At 39.1% G+C, this 21,929-nt stretch overlaps 1 protein-coding gene across 2 annotated transcripts; it reads left to right on the top strand.

Moving 5' to 3' along the window:
- The first annotated feature begins 912 nt into the window (after nt 1-912).
- On the top strand, nt 913-14,965 carry zgc:152968 (uncharacterized protein LOC564848 homolog). Of its 2 annotated transcripts, none has more exons than XM_060873124.1 (16): nt 913-1,400; nt 2,638-4,469; nt 4,542-4,628; nt 4,915-5,116; nt 5,310-5,506; nt 5,595-5,735; nt 5,833-5,947; nt 6,063-6,134; nt 8,144-8,284; nt 8,700-8,813; nt 9,417-9,490; nt 10,769-10,867; nt 10,992-11,107; nt 11,190-11,328; nt 11,833-11,953; nt 14,381-14,965. In XM_060873124.1, exons 1-16 carry the CDS (start codon nt 1,250-1,252, stop codon nt 14,470-14,472), a joined length of 3,693 nt encoding a protein of 1,230 aa, XP_060729107.1. In that variant the 5' UTR covers nt 913-1,249; the 3' UTR covers nt 14,473-14,965. The 2 variants fall into 2 exon arrangements, with proteins under 2 accessions (XP_060729107.1, XP_060729108.1); XM_060873125.1 differs by having other exon boundaries at nt 2,707-4,469.
- The last annotated feature ends 6,964 nt before the right edge of the window (nt 14,966-21,929 follow it).

Genomic DNA, 21,929 nt, shown 5'->3' on the forward strand with positions numbered 1-21,929 from the left:
TAGCAGTTATCATTGAATTCAGTTCAAATAATTCATTTCAGACATAAATAGATGATGTGGTAGATAGTGAAATGAAAAAACTTTTCTCCAGGATCCTGATGCTACATAAAAACACAGAGCTAAGGGCTAAAACGTAAAAAGCACATAGTGTGCAACTGAGTTCAAGGAAAAAAGACTGCAAATAAAGAGGCCATTTACACATACAATACAGAAACAGAAACAAAATACAGACTACAGGACAAATACAAAATAAAGACTAATATATAATATGTCCACGTGGACCACTGTGGGTGAAAAAAGTGAAAAATGTGGACTAAAATAAAATAAAAAGTACCCATAAGATAACAGCGGTTAGTAGCAGCATTAAAGTGTAACGGTTTAAAACAGTTTTGGCTTCACAAAAAAAGTGGCGTTGTGAAAAGAGATGTATATTATATAGGGGTGTGTGTGAGTGAAAGAGAGTTCAGTTCTGTCTCGTTCTGTATGTTGAGGATATATATATATATATATATATATATATATATATATATATATATATATATATATATATATATATATATGTGTGTGTTTGTATATATGTGTGCATATAATACACACATATATACAAACACACTATATACTATATACATATACACACACACATATATACACACACATATATACTGTGTGTGTGTGTGTGTATATGTATATACACACACATATATATACACACACCACTAACTTAAAACATGCATATATACATACATATATGTGTGTGTGGGTGTGTGCATATATAAATATATACAGTATGCATATATATATATATATATATACATGGTTTTAAGGCAGCAGAGTCTGCGCGTGCCCGCGTGCAGTGCACATAATTGGCTGCAGGTGATTGCGGGCTCATTAAGTGCGCACCGGAAGTGGAGCTCTAATCTGGGGGTGAGGAAAGGGGTAGAAGCAGTAGGGCGGAAGGTTGTATAAATGCTCAGATGTGCTTCTGACACGTCTGTGTAATGAGAGCGTTTATTAAAGCGCATCGTGTCTTTCTCTACGATGCAACGTTATTGGACGTGACTCACTAATGCGTTTAGACTTGTGACATTACGTGTTTGTTTTCCCATCTACCTCCACCTGACCAACATTAGCTCGATAACACACCCTTTACACCCACCAGAGCACCACAGACCGTGTGCTGAATAAATCAGTGCACCGCACGCATGTCCACACAAACACGCACTAGCTCTTGTGTTCGTGAAAAGCGCCGATGTTTCCTTCCGCAGGACTCTTTTCTGAAGTGAAATGTCCTTTTCTCCTTTGGGCCACGTGTGAACGACCTTATTGTCCATACAAACACGTCAAAGTAGAAGAGCGCACAGGTGCGTGTGCCGGAAGCGCGCGCGCGCCACCTGAAAAGGGTAAGTAGTAATTATGGGCGTGGCTTAAATCAGTAGTACTGAAGTCAGGTCAAGATACACAAACACCTAAATGCACTGAATGAAACTCCTCTCCCACTGTAAAGGCTTCCATACGTGAGTCAAATTGCTGCTGTTGTAAATGCAATTAAAAAATGTCCTCTTTTGCCTGCCATAGTAGTGAAGGTGTCAAATCTGAACAACTAAATTATTCTCTCTTTATCTTACAGACCGCACACTTCTTAATTCTGTTGTTATTTAACGCTGAAAAGCTTGTTTGCTCTTATTTGTGTAATTTGTGTAAATACGATATACAGATCAGTTTATTCGGTTGTTTTTCATTTGTCTTTATTTTATTTTTGTGTATGCAAATGTATTTACATAATTTACATCTATGAATATTTAATTGGGACAAGACTCGAAATGGAAATATGTAAATACATTGACATAAAATACTTGTAAGTATATTAGAAATCATCATGGCAAAAGACTATTCACTTGTAGGTTCCTTTGGGTAATTATATATATATATATATATATATATATATATATATATATATATATATATATATATATATATATAATGTATGTGTGTATATATATATATGTGTGTGTGTGTGTGTGTGTAATGAGAGACACACACAGATTCCTTACAAGTACAAATAAACAAGGTGCAAATTATTATTTTTTTTATTTTAGATGTGAGGTGATGCCATAATGCTAGTAATATGTTTATTTTAATGAATTATTTTCATTAATTTTATTAATGAAATTAAATTTAAAATTTTAGCAAAATAGGTTAGTTCAGTTGATTAAACTATTTTGCTAAAATTTTAAATTTTATTTAAAAAATTAACAGTTCTAAATTCGTCGTTTCTTCTAAAATTCAAGGAAAAAACAACAATTTTAAGGTCAAGGGGAAATGCAACTAGACAAACCTGATATCTGTACAGTAGGTTGGTAAGAGCCAAAAAATGTCCTTGGTAATTTTTACTTGCTTGGCTCCAATAATGTTGCATAATGTTATATAATATACTGTTAATTATGTTCATCATCTCACTTTACAATTGTGTAGTGTTTTGATCAGATCAAGGATTTTCATATTATAGCCTTGGCAAATAATGTTTTGAGACTCTGATTAGTTTGGAAGAACATAATGAGGTAAATGTTTCTGGACAGATGTTTTACAAGCTTAACTTATTACACTGCAAAAGTTGTTTCACTTAAAACTTTGCCCTAGGTCATGGCAATCATAACGCTACTAGTAGAACCTTCCACAACCAAGAACAGAGCCACTCTTGTCTTTCAGAGCTGGAAAGGATCAACAAGCAGATTGAAGCAGTTAGAAATGAAGTGGAGAAAGAACAAAAAAGATTGTCCCGCTACCAGTCTGAGCAGGCCGAGAGTGCTGGTGCTAGCTCGGACGAATATCTTGTGACCAGAAAATCTCAGCGTAAAGACCAGAATGGAAACCAGCTGACATGTGAAAAGAACACCGCTGCTGCCCGCAAGTACGTTGTTGATTGCACCAAACCAAAAACTGATCTGGAATATGACCCTTGCTCAAATTTTTCTGCTGATCTGCGATTTAGCAGCTCCACGGATAAAATAAAATCAACCAGAAAAGCTGGACTGAAACGTGATCAACAAGAAAAAGGGAAGGGTAAGAGTGCATCTGCAGATAAATTTCCCAATTCTTCTTGCAATTTTGAGGATTCTGATGAGGAGGGGGAACTAGTCATTGACATTCCACCTTTTGAAAATGATGGGAGTAAGGGATCTCTGACAGAAAACTCATCAGCCGGTAAAAATTCAAATTTTATGAAGATACCCAGGGAATCTTCAGAAATGGCACATCTTGACACTGACATGCCACTGCTGGAAAAGAAAGCAGAAAAGATTAAGCCAGCAAATAAGGGCATGTCTAGCGTCAATGAACGACAAGAGTCACTCAAGTCCTTGTATGAGGAGACTGATTTGGTTAAAAGAACACATCCCATTCGGCAAAGGGAGAAAACTTATTACGAAAGAGTACTCGCTGCCGGAATTCTAGCTATCGAAGGTGAACAAAAACCCTCAGTTTATTCCAAGATAGCCAAGGAAGAACCGTCCAAGATGATGATGGAGATTGATGCCTCACCTTCAGAAAATAAACAAGTGCTTAATAAGAGCTTGAAACAAAGCTTGGCTGTTTTCAAGAATGACAAATGCAAGGAGGAGATCTTGAATTATGCAACAGAATATTCTACAGAATTGCATGAAAATGCAGGATTATCTTCTTCACAGGTTTGCCAATTGGAAAAACCTCCACCTGAAAACAGTATGAACTCTGGTGTTTATGAAGAGAAAGCACAAAGTATTGAAACTGTTCTAGACGATATATCCATCTGCTTGGACCACCTGAGGCGTGAAAGTGAGAGCATCGCTTGCCTTCAAGATGTGGACGCGCTCCTCCTTGACAATATTCATTCTGCTCCCACTTGCTCAAAGATACAAGATCATCTTTTACAGCCTGGAACACAAAAGCCACAAAGGCAAACAGAACCTGACTTACTACCAAATATCTGGCTCTCCGGTCACGTAAAAAAAAATGACACCTTGCCCATTAGATACTCATCAGAGATCCAACAAAAAACAGTATTCCAGGATTACCTTCCCACCACTTCATCTTACCCAGACACAGCTAAGGATCTTGAATCTTGTCAAAGCCTTCCAACATCCGCTGAAACAAATTGTCCAATTGCACATAGAGTCTCAGCAGAACCTGTTGAGAAATCTGTTCAGAATGTACCTCTGTACATTTCTGGAGCAAATACTGCAATGGTTCTTTCTTCACATACGGAGCTAAACCCAGCTGATACATCGATGGAATTGATTGGGGGTCAGAACCTGCAGAAACCACCTGCTTTGCTGGGTGCAACAGATGAGCAGATGACTGCTGACTCTAGTTCTTCAGAAGAGCTTAATTACTCAGACCTAGACCTTTCAGAAAGTGATCCAATGGAAGAGTGCTACAGAATCTTTATGGAAGCCAACAAGGTTGAAGATCCCACCGTTCAAGGTGACATGCCAGTAAGTGGATAGGTGTACAATAGGTTGGACTGAACCAGGAAGAGAAAAGTTATCATTGTCATTATTTTGTAGGAAGAGGTTTCAAAGGTGGCAGAAGCTGATATGGTCAAGCCAGGACTTGCTCAGAAAAAGAGAGTAGCCCATGTAGCAAAGTTTGAGGTAAGACTGGTTTATTAATTTGGTACTAATTTGGTTAAGGATCATTGAGTTGCTTGCTTGCATTTTAATGTAGTTAGTAACATTTTAAACTATTCTTGATGCGAACACACACAACATGCACAACACACCTCAAGGTCTAAAACCAAGTTGGTCAGCTTTTGTCATATTATGGCCCACAATCCACCAAAACTAGATGAGGCTGTAGATATGTTTTTGGATGCGTTAAGAACTACAATTAATCCTATATGCAAAATATTTTGTGAGTTGTATCTTGGTAACTTAACAGGTCAGTAAGAGCAAAGCACAGGTCATTGTGCCCCTTAGAGATGGTGGTTCCCATCTCACCGTGCCCAGCCGGAGTCAGCAGTGCCAGAAGATGGCAACATCTCTTACAACAGCAGTGAAAGGGTGCCAATCTGCTGTTGCAGCCAATGCACCAAAGCGAGCTCTCGCACCTACTGTCATGCATTCAACTGCTGTGCCAAACGGTGAGTAATCTCCTCTAGGTAGATGTTCAGATGCATCTTTGAAAGGCGATAACCTTGCAAAATTTACACTTCTTTACCACCATAGTACCTTCTTTAAACAATAGGCCTGAGTGTATTTAGGGAGGAATATTTATCCAGAGCTAACTGTTTCATATCAAAAACAACTGTTCTGAAAAGAGATTTTAATTTCTAGACTGTGTGAACATCCTCCCAGCTGGAACAACCTTGCGAATCGGCCCAAATCTTCACCTAATTGTCCCGGAAGGGACCTGTGCTTTACCAGTAACGCTAATTCCTGCTGCTACACCTGTAGTACGTCCAGTCCATCAGCCAGCTCCAATCCTGCAGCCTATACAGCCTGCACAACCTGTCAACTACACACCTGCCAAGGTAGGTAAGGCTTGCTAAAAAAAGGCTGTGGTCTTTCTCAGATTTAATTTGCACTCATTTGTCCCATGATGTTTGACCATTTACACAGTCAATTCCCACCAAGCGCAAAGCAAAAGTGCGTACAGAGGTTGGCATAAAGGTTCCTCATGACGTACGGCAGCGTTACGTAAATCTCTTCGTGGAGGAGTTCCTGAAAACATCCGCCACTGTGCAAGATGCCTTTGAAAAGGTTTGTAAACAAATGGGAATCAGATGTATATCATCACTGTGTAATACACTTTTCTGAGTTATAAATGCTCTTTTTTTTGCACCTCTTTGTATTGCAGGCACTAGCAGAAGAGAAGACTGTGTTTGATCGTAGTGTCAATAAACTGAAGTATCTAAGCATAGCAGTAAATGCACTCAAGAGGCTTAAAAATCAAAATGCAACTCCTGCCAAATGTATGCAAATTTGATGGATGGTTCTTAACAGCAATTTGCCTCTAATGTTTTAGATAACCTTTCATGGAATATGCAAATCTCGTACAGTTTTTCTGGTCCTGTTTTCACTGTACAGTTTCCACCGAAAGTGATGCACAAGCGTCTAGAGGAAATGTGCCACTCAATACTCAAGCACTCCTGCAAAATGGTAAGAGTGCCATTAGCTTTTATATCAGGGTCACATTAAAGTGTCCATCCTGCTGGTATTAATATCAATTTTATCCGATTCATTATGTATAAATGCTTAGTGGACCATCCTTTAGGGAATACACTAAATGCTCTGTATGTACAGTAGGAAGGGATCGTGTACTAGATTAGTTTGCTTTTGGACGGCTCAGTAGTCAGGCTTCCGAAACGGTGATGCGATCGATCATAGGTCACCATACAGTAGTAAGCATACAACTGGCATGTGAATTGAATAAGTGATTCACGTAATCTTGTGTAGTAATTGTCTCAGTGCTAATCTTAATATAAGCTTTAGTTTTCTAACTGAATGCAGGTCACACTCCTAAATAGGAAAAATAATATATGGAATATTTAATTTACGTCACGAAGCTTGACTTTTGTAGCTGTCAGTCAACTCAGACTTGAGTCGTGTTGTGTGTCAAAGTAACATCCGCATGAAAATTTAGGACCCAAGGTTTCCCAGCACAACATTGCCAAAGAGCATCACACTGCCTCCACCAGCTTGCAATCTTCCCATAATGTACCCTTCCCAAGGTGAGCAACACGTGTGCACTTGGACATCCATGTGATGTAAAAGAGAATGTGATTAGTCAGACCAGGCCACCTTCTTCTATTGCTCCAGTTCTGATTCTCACTTGCCCATAGTAGGCATTTTAGGTGGTAGATGGGGTCAGCATGGACACACTGACCTGTCTGTGGCTATGTAGTTCCATACATAGCAGGCTGTAATGACACCTTTCCACCCAACCTTGGATCATTTTTGGTAGTTACTAACCACTGCATACTGGGAACACCCCACAAGACCTGCTGTTTAAGATTATCTGACCTAGTTGTCTAGACATCAATATTTAGCCTGTGTCAAAGTCACGTCGAGAACACTGACTGTTCACTTGCTCCCTAACATATCCTACTACATAGCAGGTGTCCGTGTAATGAGATTGTTCACTTCACATCTCCGTTATGTGATCGTTATAGCTGTTTGGTGTATGTCTACCTAAAAACAACAGCTTAATTTAAACCGCCAGGATCCTGACCAGGCAGTTCATTATGGATGAAAGAATGAAGGCTGTAAATGCATCATTCATGTTCTTTTCTAAACATGTTCTTTGTTTGTACCATTAACTACATATCTGACTGCTGAGTCACATGAAAATAAAAACTTGGCAGGCATTAAATAAATAAATAAATAAATTGTGTTCCTCCAATTAGTATTCACGTCTGATTAGATCACGTGTTCAGTCTAAGGGCCTTTTTACACCTGGTCACTTCATGTGTTTTCTCTGATCCGATAGCTATCTGATTTGTTAAAACTGTTCCATTTACATTAGGCCACATAAATGCGTCTCTGCGAATCGGATATCAATCTGATCTTTCTACTCCCGCCCAAAATGTAAATATATTTTACCTCATTTCCGGGGTAATTGAAATGGAACACGCTTTGGTGTATGTGGTTGCTACAAAAAACAGCATTTAGTGTTTGCTGCATTTTCGCTGGTGGCAGCAGTGCATTTTAAGACCCAACGAGACGCCTGGGTGAAAGATTGGAGCAGCACTGGTGGGAAAACATATTTGTTTCTGGCGCGATGCACGACTCCCGAGTCACCTGCGAGTGACGTACTTCAGTTTGGGAGGAGTATAGCGCTGACGTATGTGGCTTGAACAACCACATTCATTTACACCTGTCCAGTTTCATCTGAAATGCGTCCCAGACCACCTCCTGAAGTGGTTTGTACGATCGGATTTATATCCGTCTCGAAAACGTTTCCGAGGGCATTTAGACCTGGTCTTTTTACAATCGGATAGCTATCGGATCACAGAAAACGCATGAATTGACCAGGTGTAAAAAGCCCCTAAATAATTAATTAATATAAGTATTCATATTTCATTACATCCCTAGTGTAGATTTAATAGCCAGGTACTGATGTACATATTAATGTTGATTGTTTTATCCACACTCCTTCTCAACACTAGGTGACTCCACACTCTACAATCAGCTGAAGGAGCACATTCTAACCAAGGCCCTGTTGAGGGAGAATAACTATCCTCACAAACACCCTGATAAACCTGGCTTTGCCATTCAGTATGGTGACACCAAAAAGGGCAGCACTGATGGTGAGTTCACTAAAATAATATTTTTGAAATTTCAAACAGAATTTCAAGACGTAGTTGAACAGTATCTAAGTATTCTCATGTTGAACCAAAGAAGGTGTTCCTTAAAGAATACTTTATGTAATGCTTGTGCTTTCTACAGAGATGTGGTATGGTTCTACATTTACTGTTAGTTTCCCAAAATAAATAATGTACTAGGATTTGAGATTTATATTGTTTGAGAGATGACTTCTGATCACATCTGGATTTAGTATTAACATGCTGCTGAAAATTTGGATCAGGACTATTTGCATACTTTACATTTCTGGGTCTCTCCAGGGGCTGAAATCTAAAAACTTGTTGTTTTTTTTAAATGTAGAATGTTGGAAATTTTTTGTTATTATGTAATTGTTGTATGTATTTGTGAATGTTGGATCAGTTTCCAGGAGACTCTGCTGTCGTTGTGGTACTTCTTTCTCCGTTAGCCAGACAGGAAAGCATACTCGCAAAGAAGAGTGCAACTATCATTATGGAAAGGTCCTGGAAAACAGAGGTGAGTAGTGGAGTAAGTGAATATCCGCCTTTAAAAGACATATTTTGTATATCTGGGGATACACATTGCCTTTTTTAGTCTCCAACAAACCCCAAAATGCATCAATGGTATAATATTTGGCCTGGTTACTCCAATACAGGCTACAATAATTTGAAATTAAATCAGTCAGGGGGGGCACGGTGGCTTAGCACGTTTGCCTCATACCTCCAGGGTTGGGGGTTCGATTCCCGCCTCCGCTTTGTGTGTGTGGAGTTTGCATGTTCTCCCCGTGCCAAAGACATGCATGGTAGGTTGATTGGCATCTCTGGAAAATTGTCCATAGTGTATGATTGCGTGAGTGAATGAGAGTGTCTGTGTGCCCTGCGATGGGTTGGCACTCCGTCCAGGGTGTATCCTGCCTTGATGCCCGATGACGCCTGAGATAGGCACAGGCTCCCCGTGACCCGAGGTAGTTCGGATAAGCGGTAGAAAATGAATGAAAGAATGAATGAATAAATCAGTCAGCTCTGGAAAGAACTGAATAGAAACATTTGGAAGATTTTCTCAACCAGCTTCCCAATCATTAGTGTGTACATAAGTATTTCCATTTATTGTTTCACGCAGTACCAGGGGGAGTGGAGACGCGCTATAGCTGCTGTGAGAATGCTGTCGGGTCACCTGGTTGCCAAGTGTTCAAGGTACGTTACTTTTGGTCTCAAACACTCCACCCATGGTGTACTTGAAATGCTTTGTACACTTAGAAGGACAAAAGCTTCTGAATCAGATTGTTAATCTCCTGGCCATATGTGCTAGTGAGAGATCAACCCCTTTTAATTAATGTTTTGCATTTGCAATTAAAGATTAATTTGATTTGGTTATTGCATAAATAGAATCCCTTATCCTATAAATCAAATGGCCTTTTTCTATGCAACCAACAAGCTCTTGCTCACTATCATAGACATTAGCAGTCTGGCTTGTTGAATTAAAGGTATCCTTTTCCTTATTAGGAACTAATCAGGATAAATCAACTACTGAATTACAAATAGTAATGAATGAGTGTTTAAATGTTTTGTGTATTGCTGTACAAGGGCCTGGTATGCTCCCAGTATGTTCGAAAGATCAGTATGAAGAAAGAAAGAAGGGATGAAAGAAAGAAAGAATAAAAGAAATAAAAAATAATATATAGATGGATATGGATGAAAAAAGAAAGAATAATATTTAGATAGATAGATGAACAAACAAAGCAAAAAAATAAATAACATAAAATCTAGTAAATAATGAGTACAAACAAACATCTGTGTGGAGAAAAAAATAAGCGGTTTTGTTTTTCTGGATCTTTTCTATAAATCTATCAGCTCTAGTATTGTAGAGAAAAACAGAAATAGTGATGAAACTCTACAAATTCTTAAAGTCCCAAGTGTCTACTTTCATACAAGCTTCATATTAACACCACTGTGGAGTGAGACACGAGGAAGACGTTCAGTCACCAACATGGACGCAGTAAAAACTGGAGGCAACAACATTTTATTGTCTTCTGGGGAAAAGAATTAAAGAGAATAAACAAAGGGAAGTTTTCATGATGGTCATTTAGATCGATGCATCGATTTGAATGGGAAATATAAACCTGATGATTATCAGAATAACAAACAACTGCTGTGTAAATGTAAACTATATGTAAATAACTAACTAAAGGTGATTTGACTGTAAATCGGATACTTTTCGACAATCCGACAGATTCTTATTTTCCAACAACGACTCAACACTGAGTGTAAACGGGATTGATAATTATCAATCGATCAATATGCCTTTTATTTGTTCCACAAAAACATCCCAGTCGAAACACATCCAAATATTTGTTCAGTTACTGCAAGATGGTTATAAGTGCCCTTTATTGAAGTAATCTTTGGTTTAAGATGACATGCTAAGTGTATATTTATTTACTTCACTAAACTAAACTAAACTATTGTCTTCCGTAGCTCCATGTCCATGATGCGATGAGTCTCCAAGGGTTTGTTAGTAGCCTCCCTCAGACCCATAAAGGCTGCCCAGACATTTATGCTATAGATACTGTTATGGTATGATAACTATATGAATATAACAACTTTTTATTCAGCATTTTGTTATTTATTGATCAGAAGAATCAACTAAAATTTGAAGTCTCATAAACATGTCTCCTGTTCTGCCTCATTCCCTCTTCAGTGCTATACTACTCAGGGTCTGGAACTGGTAAGAGTCACTGTGGTGAACAGCAATCTTCAGGTCGTCTATGACACCTTTGTTAAGCCTACCAACGAGGTCATTGACTACAACACCAGGTATATTTTGTCATCAGGTATACGATGGCAGAAGTACCCTAACGAATGAGAGGGATATAGTGGACTCTTTCTTCTTGCTCAGGTTCTCAGGAGTCGGTGAGGATGATGTGAAGAACAGTAGTTTGTCTTTGTGTGATGTGCAAACTGTGCTTTTGAGCTTCATCAATGAGAGAACCATTTTAGTTGGGCATGGTTTGGAAAATGATCTCTGTGCTCTGAAAGTGAGTCGTTTGATTTTTTTAAAATTATTTTTAATTTTATTTTTTTAAATGCTCTTTTTTTTGTTGCTTTCTCATAAATATTAAAAGACCAGAAGAAAACTGGCTTACAAAAAACCTCAGGAACATGATTAACTTGGAGCTTGGGCTAAATAACTGGACATAGTGCATCTGATAACAGTAAAATCAAATCCAGTACTCTGTGTACTGTGCTCCATAAGTTTTCACACCCCATGAACTTGCTTCTCTGACTAATGGTTTGACTTTAATTGTATTTAATGATCTGCGGGATGTTTTATAACCAAACCTCGGCTGAAACGCTTCCAAGTGTTTGTCCTAAGGTTTTTTTTTTCTTTCTTAAGCTCTGTAGTCTTCAGTTCCAGGATGTAACATAACATGTTAAGGGGGGTGGGTGGTGGTGGTGGATACCTAGGTAAGAGAAGTAAAACCACTAATAACAAAAACTGTGTAATTCCTTTATTTTTTTTATTCTTATACATTTTTTAGTTTATCCACAACAAGGTGGTTGACACATCTGTGGTGTTCCCTCATCGCCTGGGTCCACCGCACAAGAGGGATCTCAGAAGCTTGACCGCAGAGTATCTGAGGAAGATAATCCAAGAGAGCGGTAGGTTTAGCTGATTGAATCATTTGCCCTGTTAAACCCATATTTAATCAACCGTGTGACTGAGGCTTGCTCACACTGGGAGCTGCTGAGGAATCTCCTCATTACTGTGCAGTTATCTGCCACTAGTTACTCTCATCCTTTTCAATACTTTAAAAGAGAAAATTGCTTACCTGATTGCTGAGCTAATCATAGTTCAGTCAGGGCCACTTGAGTCAAAATAAAGACAGTTCTTTGACATATTTAAATTTTTATTTGCAAGCTTATAAAATGTACATTTGGCGGTATGGCTCTGTCCTGAATTCCCCATCCTTTTCATGAGCTCCATGAAAGCTAGTCAGGGAACAGCAGCAGCTTCGTGGGGGGACAATCTCCCATTTAACTGGGAAAGCAGCAAGACAAAATCCCCCATTTAGAACAGAGCCTGCATCAGTGAAAACAGAATGACACTGATTAAGTTAAACACAAAGTTTCAAGGAGGAGCTACAGTACAGTAGGGGAGGAGGTGGGGTGCAGCAATGCAGAGGAAACAGCCAAGCAGACAGACCGAAAAAAGCATTTAAATAGGGCGCCCTGTTTGAAAGGGACCAATAGCGCGTTTAGGAATCAGATCAGCTGATGGGCAGGGTTAGAAAATTGACATCGGCTGATAGCCGAGCTACGTGGCCTGCCTGAACTGACGCTGATACGCTATATTTTATAGGTTGAATGCTAATGGGCTTCACTGATTCGTGTTGCATGGAAAAGCCATATTAAAAAAATAAACTTCTAAAACATGCATCTTTGTTGGATTGTGTTCAGATCAGCTCAGTAACTAAAACTGTTCCCTGTCAAATATTAAACTGTAAAGTAAGTGTAAAAATGTGTGATGCAGCATTATTTTTAAGCCATTTCCTGAATCTTTTTCACTAAACTAGTCTTAGTTCTATCTATATTGTCCTACATAAACAATAATTATAAGAATGAATATCTTCACATATAAGGGGATATGATGGATGCATGTAATGTAATTTATTTATACCATAATACTGGCTGTTGAATTCTTGGATTCTGAGATGGTGTTGCCTGATTTTCAGTAACACCAACTGTAATATAAACACAGGTTTAATTTACTGCTCTTGTTTACAATGTAATATGCTGTACTTTTCTTATTGTAACCAATTCACAGTACATGTCATAAACTAAGGTTAATACTTATTAAATTATATACTGTATAATAAAGGAAACTGGGTTATTGATCTGAATTTATTTTTATCTGTACTTTAGGGTCAACGTTTTCAGTTTTGTGTTTTTTGAACATGGGGAAAGGCTTCAGGATGGCAGAGTTTGCACTTCCTGGTTTAGTGGAAACATGACAAGTTTTTTTGGTTTTTTGGTCTTAACATTGGCCTGCGGTACCCCAGTCCTACCCATTTCAGTGTTTTTCTCTGGGGGTAAGGGGGATACTTCTTACTCCAGGACAAAGCTTGGCCAACTATGACATGAGTAACAAGAAGGAAGAAACTTTGAGACATTAAATCTGTATAGCAGATCTACAGCTCCCTGATTCAGGGGTTGAGATTGAGTTAATGTCTGCAGATTTTCGTCAACAGTTAAAACGTATGATGCTCTGCTCATTTAAAAATTTTAGAATTGTGGTGATATAAGGATTATATAGCAGAAGAGGCTTAAACCATCACAGCACGTTATGTTGGAAAATAATCAGCTTTAACATGGCAACTGTAACCCTGTTGCATGACCAGCTACATAACAGCAACTTGTTTTTGATTGCTTATATTTTTGCAATGATAATTTTTTAGAATTGCATTCTAATCTAACTCCAAAGAACAACAGAAAAAAAGTGGCTCTTGCAAACTTGCTGAATATTATTTATTTAAAATGAAATCCATGGACTTTGTATTCAAGCAATTTTTAATCCAAGCGAATAACCCCAATACTTAATGTTGTTATGGCTCAATATTTAGGCAATTGGATTTGTAGACTAGTGGGCTAGGGAATAAACTTTCATTCAGCTGATCCTGTTTAAGCTCATGATAAACCATTAGTTTGTTTGATAGGATATTTTACATGTATGATCCAGACAGTGCACTAGTAACCAAATAGATTTTCCTTTCTAGCAATAATTTACAATTAGTGCTTTCTTTATTATGAATCGGATGCCTGTCTTCACCTCCTTTGGAAATCTGCTGTAGAAACTGAAATTTAATTTTGGACTCTGCTCCTAAACAAAAATTACACCCTAACAATATCCTCGAGTTATTGTGTAGGCTGTACAACAGTCTGGTGTGTAATGGTGTATAGTCTGCAGAAGGAGCCAAAATTACAGCCTGTACATGATTGTGTAATCTTGGTGAGTCGGGACTAAACAAAAGGCTTCTGTGTCCATTTTTGGTTCGTGTTATTTTAGTGTTTGTCCTTCTTGTCGTGCAGTGGATGGACATGATACCCAAGAGGACGCGACGGCGTGTATGGAGCTCATGCTGTGGAAGGTGAAAGAGGATGCTAAAGGGAAGAAATGGTGACCTCCGGAAGAAGAAATCTGATTACTGCCCTAATGTGTACTGCTGTAGACTTGTAAAATTTCACTTGGAACGTTTTTGCTTTATTATAATCGTCACCTGCTGTCTGTATTAGGGTTGCTGGGAATGTAAGCATTGAAATGATGAACTGTTTACTCATATGTCCAATAGTTTTTTATGCTTTTCTTTTTGTTGATTATTCGCTTTCAGAAAACAGTAATTGTTTGTTGCTGGGGTGGTTGTCTTTTGTTCCATATGTTTATTTCAGGTGGAAATGTAGAAACGTTGTACCTTTATAAAGTGACAGTGACTTAAGGTACTTAATTTGACTGAAATTAACCTCAAAATCGATCTTTCTAAAGAAAACCTATATAAGGATACGTAGGGCGACCACTTCAGTGACGAGGAAACGTACAACTTCGTGTCTTTATTTTCTGAGAGCATCACAAGGCAGTGTATTTTGTCAAGTGTTTATGAAATAAACTGATTCACAATGGCACTATGGGAGAAAAAGTGCACTTGTGCACTCTGGGAAGATGGAAAAGAAAGTAAAGACATTGCAATCATCCAGTGTTTGTGTGAATTATTTATTTAAAAAAAAAAGTACATCTGCTTCATTGTTAACCAATTAGTTGTGGTGTTAATTAGTTAATTGGCTTTAAATTCTTTCAGGCTCTGACCCAGTCGTGCCTCAACCTAGTGTTATTGATTAACTTTCATGAAATGCGAATTCTGTTAGTTACACTTAATTTGCAATTAAATTAACATTGATTAAGATTGTGGAGTAATGCACACATAACTGTGATTGGCTCTTTACCAATTCCTTCTTGTCTTTGTTTGAGTGTCTGGATTTTCGTATTCAGGAAATCACCAATTGCTAATTTCGTGTCTAACTCGAATCACATTTACTTTTTGTAATTCTAAGTACTTAGGTTTTAGTACTTAGTACTTAAATTTATAAGGTGTTTATTTTTGGGTTAATAAGCTAGCTTGAGGTTTAAGTAGGTTTAAATAGGTTTTTGACAGACTCATGAACAGTGATCAATACATAAACAGCTTCTGCTGGCTCCGGGCATTAATTTACTTTATGAAGGTTGGGGTTTGGAGAAAAACTGAAAAAAGTGGAATGGTCCAAGTTTGATACAAGCTAAGCAATTTGTTTTATTTTTGCGTTCTGTATCACATTTCAAACTTGGTGTAGATCATTAAATCTCGACCTCAAACACTTCCGGGTTGGGATTAGACGTATATATATAAAAAGGTAACTCTATTATAACGGCGAGGCTGAGATGGTGAATGGTGAGATCGCCTTCTTTGTTGTTTTGGATGTTTTAATCGAATGATTTAATAATTGTCTGCAGAAAGTTTATTGCCTAGTGCTACATATGCTGAGCATACCTCACTTGCTCACTGGTTCACATTCGAGCTATCAATTAAACATAATTGGAAGCATTTTCAATTTTGGCTTATTGAACGCAGCAATTAGTGATTAAAAACACGTCTTGCGGTTTCTTGGTTTGTATTAATGAGTTTGTTCTAATATGTTTGGTGTCTGTAGTAACAGGTGATTGAGGGACTACTTTTGAACATGCCACACTGACAGCTTTATATGGTGAAGTTCTGTGAAGAAACATGTATTTAACATTTTGGTATATTCTACATTTTTGGAAGGAGTCTAGTGTCAGGGCTTTATCACATTTTCCTCAATGGGACAGTTTTCAGATTGGATGAGTTTGCTCTTTTAGGTTTTTCTGTAACATGAGCTGTTTTCTTTTGCTTGTTTAACTAACTGTCTCTGAGGGGAAAAATGGAGGCTGCAGTGGGAAAGACTGCCCAAGTGATACCAGGATCTAACTTGTTTCCGGAGTGTTCCACAGCTTTACACACAACTACAAATGGACAAAAAGAATTGTGTCGTTCTCTGAATTAAAAAAAAAAAAAAAATTCTTGACAAAATACCCTTCGTAATGCGGCGCTCTAGAAAATGATCGGATTTTGTGTAAATTGCTTCCAAAAAAACAAAAAAAACACCTTGTGACCAGTCAGAATTGAGCACTGAAAGTCACTATCATCTTTTATTTGTGGTCTTACTTGAAGCGCTTGTTTAATTTAATAACAAATTGAATAGAAAATGAGCGATAACCTTGAGCCAATTGCTACAAAACACATCTGCATTTGTGCACTTTAAATGACAGGAAAATGGAGCGGTAGCATATACGGATAAAAGTGAACGTGACATACGGCTAAGTACGGTGACCCATACTCAGAATTTCTTCTCTGCATTTAACCCATCCAAAGTGCACACACACACACACACACCGTGAACACACACCCGGAGCAGTGGGCAGCCATTTATGCTGCGGGGCCCGGGGAGCAGTTGGGGGGATTCGGTGCCTTGCTCAAGAGCACCTAAGTCGTGGCCGGCCTGAGACTCGAACCCACAACCTTAGGGTTAAGAGTCAGACTCTCTAACCATTAGGACACGACTTCCCCAAAAAAGATAGTATAGATTTAAAAATCATCTCTGTTAGATCTGTGACTGATAAGCGCTAGGTGAGGTGTTTGAAGTTTATCCTGGCTCATCTCTTAGATTATGTGGTTTATATTTGTTTCTTAGCCTTGTGTTTTAGTTTTCCAGCAAGCGCTCTCATTTCTTTTCAAACACTCTTTTTAAGATATTTTTCTGCAGCAGTTGTGGCACCTATTGATGTGTTATAGTAAGATGTAAGGTCTGGTTGAAGCCGTTTTGGAAACCCGGTTGAATTATTAAGTCACTTTCAAATAATAAACTTGCATGTTTTGGTCATTTTGGTCAACTGCCGGAGTTTGAGTCTAAAGGATTAGAACCGATGATCTGATTTGGTATCTGTGTTATTGCTTTCACTTCATTCCAGATTCAACACAACACTCTGGCTATCTCTTTGCTCTTTTGGTAGGTGTGTGTGTGTATGTGTGTGTGTGTGTGTGTGTGTGTGTGTGTGTGTGTGTGTGGGCTGCTGATGTAGGATGCCTCTGCAGGCGCGGAGTGAGGCCAACATGCGAGCTGGCAGAACGGTGTTTGGACATGGCCGGGCGCAGTGCCAGGCCACTGCTGCTCCAGTCCGTTTGGGCTCATGCTGGACAAGCTGTGAGAACGTGGCCCAATTGGCAGATGGGCATGGCTCAGCAGCAGCAGTGGGCAACTGTAACAACGGCCAGACACACACTCACATGGCTCTTGGCACTGTAGAAGGAAGCCAGGTGTCCCTCTTTGAGCCAAGAGTGTGTATGCTTGCCTGTGTACGCGAGCGGCCTGTCTCCATGATTAATGCATGGGTGACATTTTCATTTGATGTCATAATGTATGCTAGTGTATTAGCTGTGTGATTGAGTGGTCGTGAACAGGGAATTAACCATCTCACTCTTGGAATGATGAGGAGGTTAAAATGCAGTGAAAATGTAAAGTATTTCTAGATTATGGCCTACAAAGATCTGGTGGTTTGGGTGGAAAAAAATAGATTTTGATCCATGTCCATGTCCTTTAATTTATTTGACCTGGTGCCTTGTAAAATAAGAATTAATGATGTCTTGATTAGAAGTTAAATAACCATGTGGTAGCGTGATAATTGATTAAAGACAGCAGTTAATCTGAAATAGTAGATCGGTCTAGCAAGATTTTTTTCCTTTAAACAGCTTTTTGGACACTAAGTTCAGGTTTAATGTGCTTACTTTATTTTTCCTTCATTTGTTTGCCAAATGTATCCCGAGTGACTGAAAATGACGCAGAATTCAATCCAGAAACATTTCAACATTTGATGTGAAAAAGCTTCATCGAAGAGCACCTTAACAGCAACTAATGCACTAATGTGTTTTTTCCATTTTAACATGTTTATCAATCCACGCTGTTAGACGTGTAAAATGTGAACCCTGTCTCCATTTTTTTTCCTACTTGGGGTAAGGCATCGAATCACATAATCATTTGTTATCATTCAAGATCATTTACAGGGCTGTTTGTATATTAAAAAAGGGAAAGTATATTATCTATTCCAATCCAGCACACATTCAGTACTTTTTTCAAACATGCATGACCTCAGGTTCACCCCTGCTGACTCCATCAAGCCATTTCCACATCAGTACACATCACTAAAATGGTTTGGAAAGTTCTGGTGGTCTAGTGTTGCTTTTGATCCGCAAGGCCCTTTCTGCTTTTTTTGTGATTGAGTCTGTGTGGTAAATGATGTAACTTGACCGTTGCTAAACACTCTGAATGAATCCCTTCAGTTAAGACTTTGGCCCAGGATAAGTTATTTGCAAATACATGTTTTTTTTTTCCTTAATGTATAACAGGATACATTTTTATGTTGCCACTTAGTATGAAAAAAATTTAGATGTAGAAAACTCTTGGAAACCCAAAACCCGTGATGGTTCTATGTGCGAATCCGGAAAACAGTGTGTGTCCTGATCATTGAGGGTTCCAAGAAAAACCTCTTTGACGAGTCAAGACTTTTTAATTCATAATGAATCCATTAGGAATCTATTTCCTTCGTCTTCTAAGACTGAAAGGTTATTGGAGGATGTTTAAAAGCAATTCCGTTATGCTGCTTATCCAGTTAAGAACCAAAATTCACCCAAAAGATCAGCCCTTAAAGCAAGACTTATGCATTTCAAAGGTTCTGTCAAATATGGCAAGGAACTGCAGGCTATGTTTCAAGTTTTTGAAATAAATAAAAAGCTGAAATGTAGATTGTTATGATCAGCTATGTAGCTAGTGATTTAAATGTTGTCTTAAATAGTGGAGCTATAGTGTACAGTATTACTTTAAATCCTAATTTATTTAACGCTGGCTCTACAGATGCAGGGGAGGAGCCTTTAATATGACGTAGCCACACACCCATCTTATTATGAACGAGTACATAACAGAGTGCAATGGAGAGCTGCTCGTCTGGACTGCAGACTTTGGGACGCCTCAGTAGACCTTGGGATGCAGCTGATACTTTTAAAAGTCTCGCCGTAATTCAAAGTGCAGAGCAATAAGTAATACGACACTGAATTGCTTCCATTCATGATGGATAATTGTGTGGCACTGAGTAGACAAAGAAGCCTCCTTGTGTGCCACCCTTGTCTGGACAGGCCAGCCCCCAGGGACTTGTGGGTAATCCCTCTTCCTCATTGGAACCCCCTGTCGTGCCTCCAGATTGTCAAGCCCCCTACTGAGCATCCGTGTGGTACAGTCTGGGTCTTATTTGCAGAGAGAGCTCTCGCCATTGGGGGCAGGCCAGGGGGGTCTGTCAGGTCAGCTGGGGGAAGAAATATGTGTCACCACACGTCCTTTCGGAAACCCAATTTGCAAGCAACGCTGTTGAATTGTGGATTAGTAATCTTACTCCAATGCCACTCTGGCACCAATTACTGAAGAAGCAGCAGTAGCATCATTACATCTCACTGATTGCCTTATTTCTGATTCCTTCTCCTTTCTCCTTCCAGCCTCATCTGTCTTCGCACATATGTGTGTAATGTAATGTGTAACATTATATATATATATATATATATATATATATATATATATATATATATATATATATATATATATATATATATATATATATAATATACACACACGCACAGTGAAGTCTCTATCAAAGGCAAAGATCATGTGGTGTTTTCTTCAGCCGTAATCAGTTCCAGAGAATTCTTTCTCTTCCACTGAGCAGTCCACTTGGAGACTGGTCTGAAGGCGTTTGTGTGTTTTTCTTTGTAGAGCTGAATGCTGATCTGTCTTTACTTAGCTCAGCGCTATCGTACAGCACAGTGGAGAAAGCGAGGGAGTGGAGGAAAGAACAATGAAGACGAGATGAAGAATAGAGAGAGAAAAAGAGAGCAAACGGAAGATGAGAGGGGAGAAGGATGTGGGAGAAAGACAGAAAAGAGATAAAAAGAGAGCAAGACATCTGAGTGAAGATGGTGGGGGTGGGTGGGTGGGGGGCTTTCTACAGACTCCTCTAAGCAGCTTTCCTCTCGAGGCGAGGTCATGCAAGGTCATGGTGGGATTACAGTTTTGGCAAACAGGAGGGAGCTCCACTCACACACACACACATATACACGCACACAAGCAACAGAACGCGAGACAGCAACTCCCTGATGACTCGAACCTGGCTGTAATAAAGCCAAGGCCGGCTTGAACCTACAAACAAAAAAGCCAACAGCCTATCGATCGGCTTCTGCCGACTCTCTCACGCCCGTGTCGGGAGGCTGCCTTTCTGTGCAGACACACTCCCGCCCGAGGTTGTGCAGAGAAAAACTGGCCGCCTCGCTTCCAAAACACACACACACGAATGTCTCCACTACGGCCAGTGCAATTCCTCACACATTAATCCCTGACCCACTGAAGCAACATTTGGGCAGATAATACAATCTCATCCGCGGTTTAAACCTCAGGGGAAATGCTTCCTCTCAGCTCCCAGCAAGAAAGCGTCCTAAATAAGCGATAAGAATTTTTATAGCTGTGCGCCTGTAAGACTAAATTAGCCCAGTGTGATGCAGATACTGTGTGTGTCTGTGTGTGTGTGTGTGTGTGTGAGTGAGAGTGAGTGTGAGACCCGATCACTCTGGAGACACACTTCTTAATCAACGTTTCCACAGTGGCGGGGGGTCATGAAGGGCCGAGGCGGATTCTGGCCTCCAGTGCTGCTTTGAAGTTAATTAAGATGCGTCGGAGCACGGTTGGAGAGGATTCATTAAAGCTCCAGTCGGACTAACAGTGTGTCGCTCCAAAGTGGACGCTCCGTCCAAGAGGACTAAAAGCCCAGAGGAGAGCTTCAGCCCCTGAGGCGACACCTCGAGTGCCAAGCAGGCAGGCTTGACAGCGAGCCCTCGTTCATCAGCTTTGTAACACACACCAGACACTTCACATGGACAGCAGGAGAGGTTTAAGTAAGGAGTGAAAGTCTTGGGGATGTGCTGTTATATGAAAATGGTCAACAACAGAGTGCCACGATGAATCCTATTGACTATCATGCTGAAGTTCAGTGCCAAAGTGTTTTATTCCTTTTCTGCTGCAGATATCAGTTTGATTTTTACATAATCATATTTTTTCTAAACATTTATAAATGCTTAAAGTCTGTAGGTCAGGACCAGCATTTGAACTGATTAGATTTATTATTGAGTAAAATGATTGACTGTGAGTTAACAAGGATTGTTAGTTGTGTGGCAGACTTGAAGCTCATTGTGCTTAGAACAAATTCAGCATGATTTTATGCCTGTTAATGCTTTGCGTCTTTCAACACTGTTAGTCACAACTCAGGCCAAAGGATTTTAATAATAAGTTAATAAACTTCAAACTTTCAGAGACAGGGAATTATACCAAACTGCACTAAGCCAAAAATGTCATTGATTGGTTTCCCAGGTTTTTTTTATTCCTGGCTGTGTCAGTAATTTTACAACAATAAAAAAATATATACAGTTGAGAGTATGTCATGTGTGAA

Source organism: Tachysurus vachellii, chromosome 6 (genome assembly GCF_030014155.1).
Source record: "Tachysurus vachellii isolate PV-2020 chromosome 6, HZAU_Pvac_v1, whole genome shotgun sequence".
Lineage (NCBI taxonomy): Eukaryota > Metazoa > Chordata > Actinopteri > Siluriformes > Bagridae > Tachysurus > Tachysurus vachellii.

Coding starts and splice junctions, on each gene's coding strand:
- zgc:152968 (XM_060873124.1), top strand. CDS start 1,250: ATGTTTCCTTCCGCAGGACTCTTTTCTGAAGTGAAATGTCCTTTTCTC. Junction 4,470..4,541: donor CCGTTCAAGGTGACATGCCA/GTAAGTGGATAG, acceptor ATTATTTTGTAG/GAAGAGGTTTCAAAGGTGGC. Junction 5,948..6,062: donor AAATGCAACTCCTGCCAAAT/GTATGCAAATTT, acceptor TTCACTGTACAG/TTTCCACCGAAAGTGATGCA.